This window comes from Aethalodelphis obliquidens, unplaced genomic scaffold, assembly GCF_003676395.1.
Source record: "Aethalodelphis obliquidens isolate GAN/ISIS:26980383/991018 unplaced genomic scaffold, ASM367639v1 scaffold28, whole genome shotgun sequence".
Lineage (NCBI taxonomy): Eukaryota > Metazoa > Chordata > Mammalia > Artiodactyla > Delphinidae > Aethalodelphis > Aethalodelphis obliquidens.
The window spans coordinates 12,637,906-12,652,529 of NW_020837972.1; the positions used below are offsets into that span (position 1 = coordinate 12,637,906).

General features: G+C 52.5%; 1 protein-coding gene across 1 annotated transcript in view; it reads right to left on the reverse strand.

Moving 5' to 3' along the window:
* The window catches only part of NOS1 (nitric oxide synthase 1), an 88,214-nt gene extending 74,072 nt beyond the window's left edge, over positions 1-14,142 (reverse strand). The window contains exon 1 of the mRNA XM_027124705.1: positions 13,436-14,142. Coding sequence (XP_026980506.1) covers positions 13,436-14,139 — 704 coding nt within the window. The 5' untranslated portion in view covers positions 14,140-14,142. The remainder of the gene's footprint in view (positions 1-13,435) is intronic.
* Positions 14,143-14,624: the final 482 nt, after the last annotated feature.

Here is a 14,624-nt window from a genome sequence, read left to right on the forward strand (position 1 = left end):
TGCACCATCGTAATCATCACCATCCAACTTCTCCTTATCAGCATAACCCCCATGGTCACCATAGCAACCACCCCCATCCCCATCAGCACCAGTATCATTTGCCTCATTATCACCAACGCTATTGCCCAAATCATTCCCACCCTTCTCCTCATCATCACCTTCATCAGATCAGAATCTTCATCATCATCCTCCCCTTACATCATCACCATCATCATCATCTTCATCACCACCATCATCTTCCTTACAATCATTATCAGATGAGGAAACTGAGGCTCAGAGAGTTTAAATCACTAGCCTTAACCCTCACAGCTAGGGATGACGGAGTTGGGATTCAAACCCAGGGTTGTTCCTGACTCTGGAGGTTGACTTCTTAACAACGAAGCTTTCCTGACTCTCTGCCCTTGAACTCTGATAGGTTCAAGAAGAGGCTATCTTGGCTAGATTCCACAGGCTGAACATCCTCAGAGATGGAGAGAAGTCATGGCTGAAATGGGACAGACTTTGCATCAAAACCCAGACCTCCCAATCAGTCCTGCCTCATCTCTGTTCTCCTGTCCCCTGAGCACTGCCCTCCGGCTTCCTAACCATCTGCCTCTTTTTAACCCTCCCGTCCAGTTTCACTCTATGGTATCTGTCTGTTCCCCAACTTTGGGTGATGTGGCTTGCTCTGTGGTCCATCTCAGTTTTGGTCCCAGGTGTCCAGGCTGGCCGTATCCAGCCTTCTGTTCCATGTTCCCAGCTTTGGGGACTCCTGGTCCTAGCTCCAAAATCTCCTCCAAACCCCAATCTGGTGCTGACAGTCACTTGGGATGAATCAGAAGCCAGGGCCCAAGCTCTGAGTACAAGGCCGTAAGTGGCCCCTCTGGCTGCTCACAAGGAGCGGGGGGCTAACCAGAACCCCCTCCTTGCTTTGTTTCACAGCATTCTGGTGGCCCACGTCAAAGCCACTTCTGCTCACCTTGCTTGGAGAGGTCTGCAATCGTCAGAGGGGACATTCTGTTTTACCCTCTTTAAAATGTCACCAAAACACACCAGGAGTGGTTCTTGATTACAGACATTTCCCAAGTCAATGGTTTACCTACATGGTGATAAACAGAGGAATTGTCTGCTGAGATGGCTGCTCTAAATGTCACTCCAGTCCCTCTCAGCTCTAAAACTCCCGATCCTAGGATATCACATGACCATAAGTGGGGATTCAGCAGAGAAGAGAGGAGGTTAGTACTGTTTGAGTGTCCGTAATGTACCAGGTGCCAGCACAGAAGTTATTTCACTTAATCTCAACAGATACTAAAAGCCCTATTTTACAGATGCAAAAACTGAGCTCAGAGAGGTTATGTAAATTTCCCAAGGTCCAGCAGTAAGCACACAGCAGAGCTGGGATTTGAAACTAGGTCTAACTGATGCTCGGCTCAGATCCTTCTTTTTTTTTTTTTAAACAGAGACAGGAAAAAGGAGTCAGGATGCTTACGCTAAGCCAGGGGCTAAAGAGCAAGGAATCCAACATCTCTCACTGAATGAGGTCAGTCTGCAAAAATTACAGGGTTAAAATTACCTGGACAGCTCTGAAACCGCTCACATGGCTTGTCTTGTGTGAATCTGCAGGGAGAATTCCTTTTAGCAACCTTTTTTTTTTTTTTTTTAAAGTCTTTAACACCTTTGTTGAAATAACGCATTTGAAGTGTTCTGTCAACACAAACTTATTTGACAGTCCTGGGATGAGCAGGGGAAGAATATCTTTAATATGGGACCATAGGGAACACCCATTAGCGTCTGACATGGAGGCATTTTGTTTCCTGCACCCGGGGACAAAATCAGAAGTAGATTTAGGTACATTCTCAGCTTCCACCCCCCACCCCAAGTCTGTCCGTGATAACCAGGTCTGAGGGGAATATGGGGTTTACGGCCATGAATTTGCTCAGCCTGGGAGGTATCCGCTTGCTGGGTTCACAAGGGCCGTTCAGCCTACTGGTTAAGACATGGGCTGTGGATTGGGTAGAGCTGGGTTCAACTCTTAGCTTTGCTGGTCATAAGCTGTGTGAATTTGGATATTTTCGATACTTAACCTTTCTAATTCTCAGTATACTCATCTCCAAAGTAGGGTTAATAATAATACCCAGTTCACGGGGTTACTGCAATGGTTAAATGAGGTAAAGCTTATGGCGCCTAGACTGTGGCCTCTGCTATTGCTTTGACTACTAATTTGCTTACAGGCTGATCAGACAGAAAACAGAGAAAAGAAAATGCTAGTTCTTTATAAAACAGTCAAGATTCCTCTAAGCCAGCATGGTCTAGGAGAACTTCCTGAGTCAATGGAAACATTCCGTGTATGCCTGTGTTGTCGGTATTTTAGCCTCGGCCCACAGGAGGCAACTGAATACTTGAAATGAGCCTACTGTCACTGAGGAATTGCATTTTTAATTTTATTTCACTTTATAGCTAGCGGCATAGCATTGGGCAGTGCTGGCCGAAGGCTTAATGTCTCTAAAGACTGAAGGGATATAAGGCTTCCACCTGAGAAAGGGGCGTCTTTCCCGGGGGCTTATGGGGGCCCAGGCAGGAGGGCTGTACTCAGACATTTCTCTTTTTTTAACTGAAGTATAGTTAATTTACAATGTTGTGTTAGTTTCAAGCGTACAGCAAAGGGATTCAGTTATACATACATATATTCTTTTTCGGATTCCTTTCCATTATAGGTTGTTACAAGATATTGAGTATAGTTGCCTGTGCTATATAGCAGGACCTTGGTTTTTACCTATTTTATATACAGTAGTGTGTATATGTTAATCCCAAACTCTTAATTTATCTCCCCTCTCCCACTGTCCCCTTTGGTAGCCATAAGTTTTTTTTCTATGTCTGTGAGTCTATTTCTGGTTTGTAAATAAGTTCATTTGTATCATTTTTTCAGATTCCACATATAAGTGATATCATATGATATGTGTCTTTCTCTGATTTAACTTCACTTAGTATGATAATCTCTAGGTCCGTCCATGTTGCTGCAAATGGCACTATTTCATTCTTTTTTTATGGCTGAGTAATATTCCATTGAGCCATTGCATATCATGTCTTGTTCACAGAGCCCAGAAATTTGGGAATTCTCTGCTTCTTTTCTAGACTCACACCTCCCATCACTCTTAGCCCTGATCTCCACTCTCCTCTCTTCCCAACAAGCACACTATGTCCACGCCTACATTTATCCTTGCCCTCCCCAGGATGCCCTTTCATTTCCCTCTGCTGAGAGCCAACTCCTATTCGTCCTTCAAGGGCCATTTCACATGCCACCTCTCCTGGGGGTTACACAAGTTCATGCTTGTAAAATGCCTAGTACATAGTCAGCACTAACCAAACATGAACTCAATTTATCTTTATTTACAGCTAAGGCAGTTGAAGCCCAGAGAGATTAACTTGTAGAGATCACACCACCAGTGAGAAGTGGAGGAAGCTTCGAAATCAAATGTCTCCGTCTTGCTGTCCTCCCAGCTGAGACTCGCTGTGAACAGGGCTTATGGGGAAGGGGAGCCATTTGATTGGACCTCACACTCATGAAGAACCTCAAATCTAGGTAGCAAATATCCCCCCCAAACGAGGCGGAGGTGGTGAATGTATTTATCAGCTAAATGCAGTTTTGGTCACTCCAATGTATCATTGTTTCATTTAAGTCAACACCCTGGGAGCCCACAGATGGAAGTGGATGGGGCCTGGCTTGACTTCTGAGAAGCCTGGGTGGTGACTCTCCTTTGCCAGTACTCTCGAGGCTCTGTCCTGCCCAGCTGCCTGAGGGGTCTTGATTTAGATCAGGGGTTCTCAACCCGGAGCTCTTGATGTTTGGGGTCTGATCGTTCTTTGTGGTGAGGGCTGTCCTGTGCATTGTAGGACGCTTAGCAGCACCCCTGGTCTCTCCCCACTAGATGCCAGTAACATCCCCCATCACCCCACCACCAGTTGTGACAACCAAAAATGTCTGGACATTGCCCAATGTCCCCGTGGGCAGGGGGAGAAATAGACTCCTCCCTGTTGAGAAGCACAGCTTAGCTGCAGGCGAGGACCCCAATCCCATGCTTCCCAGCTCCTTGCTCCACGCCCACCGACGGGTCTATGAGGATTTATTTACTAGTTGTCCCTTGTTTCCACATGGGACTGAGGAACCTGCCTTCACTAAGTGGCTGCCACGTACTCTCAGTGTCCTTATCCTCCTGGAAAGGCCACCTTGCAGTGGACTTGGCATTCTGGTAGACCAGCGGGGCCAGAGCCATCATGTGGTCATGTTTGGTGGTTCTCAAACTTCAGGGTGCGTCAGAATCCACTGAAGGGCTTGTTAAAATTCCCCTGAGCCCACTCCCTGGAGAGTCTGGAATAGTGGGAAGCCTGAAATCTGCATCGTCAAAAGTACCCCATGGGCTTCCCTGGTGGCGCAGTGGTTGAGAGTCCGCCTGCCGATGCAGGGGACACGGGTTCGTGCCCCGGTCCGGGAAGCTCCCACATGCCGCGGAGCGGCTGGGCCCGTGAGCCATGGCCGCTGAGCCTGCGCGTCCGGAGCCTGTGCTCCGCAACGGGAGAGGCCACAGCAGTGAGAGGCCCGCGTACCGCAAAAAAAAAAAAAGCACCCCACATCGGCCAGGGATACCCTTGAAGACCCTTTTTTCTTGGAGAGCTCTGAGCTAGACTCTTGTAGTGAGCAGCAAGGTCCCCTCCTGGTTAGAAATGTCACCCTCCCCCCAGCTCCTCTCTTCCCCCCCCTTACCCTCCCCCCATAAGATCAGGTAGAATGCCCTCCCTCCTACCTGGTGAGTATTTTTTGTGCTTTTTGGCAAGGACTAAACTAAAGCCCTTTTCTTCCACTTGACTACCTGGATCATCATACTCAAGCCAAGAGCTGGTCTAGCATCTCTAAACCTTCCAAGGACCTTTGCCAGATCCTTCCAACCGAGGCTCCCCTGATCTCTCATGCAGGGGGCATGGGGGTCCTGGGCCTGACTCCACAGGGAGTTTGCACGTAGGCTGGTCGGCCCAGCACTGACCGCTAACCCGCCCCGAGGACCCAGGATGGGAAGCAGGTGGGCCCGGCCTGTGTGCGGGGCGCAGCCTGGAGGTGGGGCCGGCCTGCTCCGGCCCAGGCAGGCGAGGAGGCCGCCAAGGAGCAGCTGGCCCTGGCAGGAAGCCCTGCCTGCATCTCTCGGCAGACACCACGCTCTCCCGCAGCCCTCTTCTCGCCCTCCACACTCCAGCGGCCTTTGGCTTCCGACTCTACCTGGTTGTGGATGATGGGAGCTGAGCTGAAGCTGGAAGACTTGGGGGCGGTGGAAGTGCGTGTGGGGTCGCTCTGCAGCTTTCCTGCTAGATTTCATCCGGCTGGAGTCGGGGGAAGTTCCTTTTTTTTTTTTTTAATTATTTTATTTTTGGCTGCGTTGGGTATCTGTTGGTGCGTGCAGGCTTTCTTTAGTTGCGGCGAGAGGGGGCTTCTCATTGTGGTGGCTTCTCTTGTTGAGGAGCACGGGCTATAGGCATGTAGGCTCAGTAGTTGTGGCTCGCGGGCTCTAGAGCATAGGCTCAGTAGTTGTGGCCCACGGGCTTAGCTGCTCTGCAGCATGTGGGATCCTCCCGGACCAGGGCTCAAACCCGTGTCCCCTGCCTTGGCAGGCAGATTCTTAACCACTGCACTACCAGGGAAGCCCTGGGGTGGTGGGGGGGAAGTTCTTGATAAAGAGAAAGGTATGCTCTTCAGAGCGGGAATTCCATGGCAAGTGCTGTAGCTGAGAAGTGAGGCGAGGGCCTCTGAGCTCAGGAACAACCATGACTCTCATTCCTAACGTCACCAAAGCTGGGCAGGGACTTCCCCAGTGGCGCAGTGGTTAAGAATCCGCCTGCCAATGCAGGGGACACGGGTTCGAACCCTGGTCAGGGAAGATCCCACATGCCGCGGAGCAACTAAACCCGAGCGCCACAACTACTGAGCCTGCGTTCTAGAGCCCGCGAGCCACAACTACTGAGCCCACGTGCCACAACTACTGAAGCCCGCGCACCTAGAGCCCGTGCTCTGCAGCAAGAGAAGCCACCGCAATGAAGAGTAGCCCCTGCTCGCTGCAACTAGAGAAAGCCCGCACACAGCAACGAAAACCCAACGCAGCCAAAATTAATAAATAAATAAATTTATTAAAAAAAAAAAAAAGCGGGGCACGATTCTCCAGCTTGTGTCTATAGGCTCCAGGCTGGGGGGTTGGGGCTGAGTTTGGATCCCAGCTCCCATGGCTGATTGGCTCGCCAGGATGTGGACTTCTTGCTAACAGCTCTTCTGATCTATTTTTTGAGAGGCTCGAAATCGGTTTTAATGTAAAATCTCCTGATTTATCTATTTTGCCACAAATTCACTTTTTCAGTAAACTCTGCAGGCCAGATAAAACTCACGGGAGATCTACTCCTGACCTTCAACCCCCAGTAGGTGACCTCTGACCTAAAGGGATGTCGCAGTTCCTCCTCCTGGAGTGGTATTCCAGAGAGGTCGAAGGCAGCAGTAAACCTTCCGGGTATGGCTGTACAGGAGGTGGACCGGTCGGGTACTCGGCCTGCAATAAGCATGGCTACCGTTGACCTTCAGGAAGAACCTGAACGGTTGTTCCGGAAGGAATCTTAGGGCTCGTCTTGTGCATGTACCATTTTTACTGATGGAGGAACTAAGTTAGGCCCAGAGAGGTCAAGGGGTTTTCCTAAAATATGTAGCTGGTGAGTGGCAAAGGGGGCGGGGTGGGGGGAGTGGCGGCGGGTGGATCTAGGAGCAAGGCCACTGAACCCAGCCCAGTGAGACTTGATGGTGATGGTGACTGGGACAGCTATCGGCCAGTCCAGGGCCTGGCCACAGCACTGCTCGGGGAGGGGGCTTGGTGGATGAACATGGGTGGCCGAATAACAGCCTCCAGAGATATCCAGTTCTAGTCTCTGGAACCCATATGTTACCTCGCACGGACAAAGCATCTTTGCAGCTGTGCTTCAATTAAGGATCTTGAAAATAGGAAGATTATCCTGGATTATCTGGTTGGGTCCTAAAAGTTGTTACAACTATCTTTATAAGAAGGAAGCAGAGGGCTTCCCTGGTGGCGCAGTGGTTGAGAGTGCGCCTGCCGACGCAGGGGACACGGGTTCGTGCCCCTGTCCGGGAGGATCCCACATGCCGCGGAGCGGCTGGGCCTGTGGGCCATGGCCACTGGGCCTGCGCGTCCGGAGCCTGTGCTCCGTGGTGGGAGAGGCCGCAGTGGTGAGAGGCCCGTGTACCGCAAGGAAAAGAAAAAAAAAAAAAAGAAGGAAGCAGAGGGAGATTTGACCACAGAAGAGGAAGGCCATGTGACCATGGAGCAAAATGGTAGGTGTGCTGCTGGCTTTGAAGATGGTGGAAGGGGCCATAAGCCAAGGGATGCAAGGGATACAGCTCTAGAACCTGGGAAAGGCCAGGAAACATCATCTCCTCTAGAGCCTCCAGACTTAAGACCCCCAGAATGTAAGAGAATAAAGATGTGTTGTTTTAAGGCACCAGGTTTGTGGTCACTTGTTACAGTAGCCACAGAACGATGGCTGATACAATGAGTGGGTGGTGACAGGGACGGGGATGGGATGGGGTGGCCGGTGGTGGGATGGTTGATGGCCCCTGCCCAGGTGTCCAACCTCACCGCCTCCCACTCTCCTCCTACTGGCTGAACTCAAGCCCCACAGGCCTCCTCCTTTCAGTTCCTTGAACATATCAACCTCATCCCTGCCTCAGGACCTTTGCTCCTGCTGTACCCTCTGCCAGGAACACACTTCCCTAGATTTCACATGGTTCACACCTTCTGGCCTCGGTATAAACGCCTTCAGAGAAGCCTTCCCTGACCTTCCGATCTAATGTGCTACCCAAGCCCAAGCCACTTCTCCTGAAGTCAATGTATTACTTCCTTCACATCTTGTATCACTATCTGAAATGATTGCATGTGTCTATTTGTTTATTATTCATTTCTTGCCTATGATATGACTCTATAATGGATCATCAGTGGATCCCCAGCTCTTAGGACAGTATCTGAGGCAGAATAGATGCTCCACAAATATCCAGCAACTGAGAGATGGAGAGAAGCCCTCTGGTTACATGCAGTTTGAGGTGGGCGGGCTTGTTTCCATAGCTCTGCCCCAGAATGAGGGTCTGGGTGCCCACTGGGCCAGGTGGCAGGGATACAGATGGGAGGAGGGCACAGAACAAGAGCAATAACTGCTATAAATAGGACCTCGGTCCCCCGCCCAGGAAAGGATGGACTGGGGAAGCCACTCACACTCGAATGTTCAGGGTGAGAATGAAAAGTTGAACCCAGATTCAGCGTGATGACAAAGTTACCAGAGTCAATGCCTTAGTTGAAAAATGCCACCAGAGTGATTCAAAGCCATGAGGCATGTCAAGTGCAGCCTAGGAGGAGATTCTCTAATGCAGACAGTCCTGGAATCAATGCTGTCATTGGTCGGTCTGAGATCGGTTCTCCAGGGGGGCTGTCTTTAGTAGATGACAACCTCGGGGCCTCGGTTTCCCCTTCAGACTGAGAAAATATTCTGATGTCCTCAGAAATGTGATGGCTAGTGGTCAAGGGCGCTGTGGCCAACAGTGCAATCGACAAAGTTAGTAGAGGTCAAGAGTATGGGTTTAGGGTCGAGTTCTGGCTTTGCCATGGGCTGGCTGTGTGACCTGGCACAAGTGACTGCACCTCTCTGAGTCTTGGTTTCCTTATCAGGAAAACGGGGTGCTATGCAGAGAAAGTGAATTACTTGATGTAAAGACCATAGCCTGGGGCCAGCCCCATCTGGAGAGCTCAGCAGAGGCTGACCAACATGATGATGATAAAACTCAGGCTTGTCATAGAAGGAGGCCACCTCCCCCGATTAAGCTGATTCTATAGGGTTGAAATTGACTTCCGTTCCTCCAGAATGGAAAATTGTCTTCCGTTTCTCCGTTCTCTTGTCTGGTTTCTCTTTAACTGTAGACGCTCACTGTAAGACGTCTAGGTAGAACCTGGATAGAACCCTGTGGCCAGTGCTGTGTTACCCTGGGCAAGCTGCTTCACCTCTCTGAGCTTTAGTTCCTTCTTATATAAACGGGGGCTAAAACTACAGGTGCTACTTAGGGAGCTGAATTCATGCAAGCTCGGAAGAGTTGACTATCGTGAAGGTACTCTTGTAAGTAACCAAGGGCCCTGTGAGTGGATGAGAAGTTATCAGGGCACAGGGCGAGGCTGACCAGCTAGTCCAGATGGATGCTGGACCGGAGACCTTGGCCTCTTTAGAACCCTCCTTCAGGGCAGCAAGCTGAGCAACCTGGATATCCTCTGACATGCAGCATTTTAAAGTGACCGTTCCCAAGCACAGAAGGTCCCCAAATCACCACCCTCCTTCCTGACCATCCCTCACCTGCTGCCACCGCCTGCCAGGGCCACCTCCCCCCTGGGATGAAGGGATGAGACTGTGTCTGAAGTAAATATCACTTCTCTCCACAGATAAGGGCCAGCACGCCACACAACAGGATTAGGGGTGCCCCGTGAGGGAAAGGGATTAGACAGAGCAGGGGAATCAGTCCACAGACAAGAGGAAAGAAGGACGGAGGAAGGAAATGAGGCCAAGAGGGCAGAAGAGTCAAGGTCGCTGCTGAGAACCAGTGACGGCCCAGCCTCTGCTCGGACCCAGATGCCGCGGACACTGAGTGTGACCCGGATGTGGGGCTCTGGGCCTGGCAGGCAGCTGGCCTCATTGCCATCTAACATCTGGGATGCCAGTCTGACCCCACCCCGAAAAGCAGCCTGGAGGGAGAGGCCCCTGGGAGGACTGGGACACTGATTCGTAACGAGACACATTTCAGCCGTGAGCAGACAGTGTGGCAACCTGTGGGAGCGCTTTTGTGGTCGTTACGGTGATCAGCGGGAGGGAGGTGGCATGGTGGGGGGTGGTGAGGGGCCTCCTGCAATACCAGCGACAAACCCACTCAAGGAAGAAGGATCCAGACTGCCACACAAACTTTGGACACCCACTAAGATAGAAAAGCATGCTTCAATTTCTCAGCCAAGATCTCAATTTGGGCTTCTGTATAAATTTGGCTTTAAATTACACTGAACTTTCCATGCACGCAACTGTTGGGTAAATCAAAGAAAGACAGGACATCGTTTTATCAGGAATCATTCACCATTTTGGAAAATCACATCACCAAGGTGACGCTGTAGGTGGCATTTGAGTTGCCAGCACAACACACCTGTGTCAATCTGCATTTGACGCCGTCGTGTTTGCAGCAAGTCTATCTTTAGGTGCAAACATGTGACACTCCGGTGGAGCCACGCCTGTACACTGATATATTAAATTATAGGCTCTTTCATTATAAATGACTTTGATGCTCTATCTCCTTTGTTTTATAGTTAGGGCGTTATATCGATTTACAAAATGTAAAGTGTGGGTAGGTATTATGCTCCATGAATGAGCTTCTGGTTAGTGAAGGGGACATTTAAAAATATTTGTTAGAAAAAAGGCGGGGGAGCTTCGCATCTAGCCATTGAACTGGGGGAACACATGCTATTACACAGTATTACTCAACCTTAGAACCATTTGTCTTAGTGGGTTTCGTGGAGACATACGCTTGCCCTGGGTCACTTTCTCCCAAATCATACCTCCCCCAAAGCAGTTTTTTCGGCTACTTTTGGTCAATCACACTGCACGTGAGACTGATGTGGGCTCCCTGGATGCAGGACCCTGAATGGACGAGGGCAGCTGAGAGCTCAGATGTAACCTCCTGAGGTGGTAACATAGGTCTGGCGGGAGCAGGGCCCCGCAGCAGACCGCTGTGTCCCTCCCTCACTCTTGGGGACACAAGGCTGCTTCCCTGAGATGGTGTTTGGAGAAGCCCCTTGGGGCTTGGCTACAAAGAGGGCTCCCATTAAAGTTCGTCACACTCGATGATCTCATCTCAGTCTGGTGTCCTGTCTCCGGCCTCTTGCAGCCGACAGTCCTGTCTTCGGATTGTCAGCTGGGAGAGGCGGTCACGTTGGCTCCTTGGATGGAGGGCCCAGCTCCCAGTGACAGGAGGGACTTCTCCACATCATACCTGGCGATTCAGGCCCCCGGGGCCAGGGTGGGACGGAAATAGAGCCCCCGGGGTTTCTGAGGCTCACACCTCACGCCCACCCTGTGCCCAGCTGAGAATCAGAAGCAAGTACATGGGACATTGGTACAGGGGCTCAGCTGCCCCACGTGGTGCGATGGCCCCATTCACTGCCCTGCTGCCCCTCCTGGGAGAGGTGGTGCTGAGGATGGGGGGCATGTATAGGACTAGGGGGGCAAGGCCGTGCCCAGGAGCCTCTGAGGACAGACACTTCCAATGCCTCCTGGAAAACAAGGCCAGTGATTGCTTCTGGGCCATACAGCTGCCTTAGAATTTAAGTCCACGGAGCGAGACCTGGGGGGCCTGCTGGCTGCCCAGAAGCTATCTCAAGGCTCAGCACGTCATCTCCACTGGGTGTGTTGCTGTGGGGCCCCCTGGGAGGTGGCTGCTCTGAGGGCTGGATTCTAGCCTGGGGGACCTCCCTAGTTGAGGGAGAATCAGACACCAGGTCCCTGCCACCAGGAGAACCCTGAGGACTGATCCTGGCCCCCAGCTCTGGAAATGGACAGCAGGGCACTGGGGGCGCCCAACTCTGCCCACACCGTGGCCTGTGTTTTGGGCCCAAGACGCGCTGTCTCTTGTGGAGACAGGACCCAAGGTGTGGGAAAGGCTCCAGGGTGTGTGCAGGGGACTCACAGGAGTGAGAAGGGGCGGCTGGGAGGGCGGGGGCTGGGCGGGCAGCAGGTGCCCTTTGTCTCCCCTCTGCCCAAGCCTTCTGACAGAGCCTCCACCTTCCTACTTGGGGTCTCGCTGGCACTGGTTCAGTTTTTGCCCTGGTATCAGATGCTGGAAAAGCCCCAGGATGCAATGGTGGCTGGGGTGGGCTCCACGGACTGAGGCGCCCACCAATGGGTAGTTTGGGGGCCACCCCACCAGGAAGGAGGACTGGATCCCATGCAGTTCCTCAAATGTGTCAGGCACACCTGACCACAGGACCTTGGCACCTGCCGCTCCCTCTGCCTGGAACACCCCTCCCCCATGAAGCTGCAAGCCTCCCCTCTCCCCCTTCCTCTGGGTCCTCCCGTGTTGCCTTCCTAGTGAGACCCACCAGCTTCCGATCTGAAAAGTCACCCTCCCCAACACTTCCTAACCCCTTCCCCGCTCTATTAATCTACTTAGCACGTATGAGGAACGGTCTACGTAGTTTACATCTTCATCTTCCCCACTGTACTGTAAGCTTCCAAAGGTCAGGGGTTTTGTCAATTTCATTCACTCTCAAGGTCAGAGGACTTGTCTATTCATTGCTCTATCCCAGTGCCAGAACAGTGTGGCACACAGTAGTTCCTCAACAAACATTTGTTAAACGAATACATTCAGGGGCTTGGGGAGCTGCTTTAATCCAGGCCCCCAAGGGACTTCCTGGTGACCTCTACATGCTCTTGGGACACTCAGGGGTCCTTGAGGAGGGAGCTGGGAAATCTCGGCCTGGATTTCTCGGGGGGGGGGCTCAGACCTGAGCCTCCCTCTGTAAGTAAGAAGGGTCCGCCTAGTAACACCGCGGGTTGTAGGGTCAGCGCTAGACCTTAGATGGGAGTGGAAGAAGGCGGAGAGAAACTTTTCTCTCTCTCCTGACTAGTTCCCGACCACCTGGTCCAGCTGCTGACTCCTCGCCAGAGAAGGAGCTAGAATCACCCACTGTGTTGCCAGCTCTCCTTCCCCAGAGACTCAGAAAATGGCAATCTGGCAAATACAGAGGGGCTGGTACCCAGCTCTTCAAGTGCTAGCCTTGGCTCCCATATAACCTGAGCAAGTCCAGTGTTTGGGGGGCGTCAGGGCCAATTCTCTACTTTGCCTCCATTTCCTCCTTTTCAAAGCTTCCTTGCACTGGACCGGCCATTACCAGGAGAGAGCTAGTCTGGGTTGAGGGTTACCCAGCTCTCAGCTCTCTGCGATTCCTCTCTCTCCCCAGAGCCTCTGCATCCACCCACGCCCAAGCCTGCCATGTACACGTGCCTGTCATCACCGGGTGACCTCGGGAAAGGCCCCTCCTCTCTGACCCTCTGTCTCCCCACTCGTGAAATGTGGATTGCAAAAATCCCCACCTTGTGGGGTTGCTGGAAGACAGGACCTCAGCTACCAGGATTCTGAACTCTGGGTGTCACGGCAAGAGATACGTGCCAGACATTACGCCCACTGCGTTCCTGCAACAGCAATTTTCAGGGCGAGAGGCAAGTGTGGTTGAGTGGATGTACGTGTGCAGAAGACTGAGACACTCAGGTTAGCTTCCGGGCTGTGAGACAGTCGCAATACCTGCTCGCGTACAACACACGCACACACACATGCACCTGTGGAGCTTACCTGTCCACCTGGATTTCTGCGTCCTTTGTCTCCGCTTTGGCAGGTCCCCCTCCATTGATCCCTTTGCCCCCACTGGTGAGAAGACTCAGCACAGGCTCTATCTCTTTGAGCAGTTTATTGCTCTCCCCAGAGCTTTTCTTGGCAGGGTCCTGGCTTGGGGGCCTGGGAGCCAGGCCATTGGTGTGGGAGAGCAAGCCAGCTTCCTGCCCCTGGTCTGGCACGTGCTGCGGCCCATTGCCAGGACCCGTGGCCCCGTCCACTGCCAGGGTCTGCTCTTTGCTGGCTGACGACTGGTGGGACAGATCGACGGCTGTGGTTGGCGGACCCAGGGGCCGTGTCACCCGGATGGTCTTGGGGGTCCCGTCCCCAGTGAAAGTGGTCTCCAGGTGCGTGGTGAAGCCCTCGGGACCCCTCAGAATGAGGACCACATGGGTCTCGGAGGCAATACCTCTGAGCACCTCCAGGGCGCTGTCATAGCTCAGGTCCACCAAGGGCTGGCCATTGACGGCAAGAATGATGTCCCCGGCCTGGATGAGGCCGCTCTGCTCCGCGGCACCCCCTCGAATCAGGTCGGAGATGATCACAGGTGGCTTGCTCACCCTCTCCTTCACCAGGAACCCCAGGCCCCCCACTTTGCGCTTGAAGAGGCGGACAGAGATGACATTGGGTTGGATCTGCTTAACGCTGAACATGTGATTCTCCATGGTGTCTAGTGTCCAAGGGTCGGAAGACCTCAAAATGTGTCAAGCCGAGACGATGTCGCCGGGAGCGGCCAGGCTTCTGGCTGTGACGAGAGGAGGAGCTGGGGGCCGGCGCTGCAGGGGCCAAGGCGAGTCTGGAGAGCGAGCTGCTCTCGGTCTTGGTTTTCTTTGCCTTTGACGTCAACTCAGCGTCACTCACTCATTGTCGTTGGGCTGTCGGTGGCATGATTTCCTGTGTCTGCCTCCTTCCTTATTCTCCAAGGAAGCGATGGTTGATCAGGCAGACGTCAGGGGAAGCAGCGGGACATGTCCCTAAGCAACAGGTCAGGCAGACCGGGGAGCAAACGTGTCTGGTGGATGTGTCTAGAGGTGACGCATGCTAGCGGGCACTATCCTCTGGGCATCGCCATCCCGTCAGACTCAGATCCAATCTGGGGCTTCCTGAGGTCAAGAGGAGGAAAAAGGGAGGGGAAGAAAAGAATTAAAAG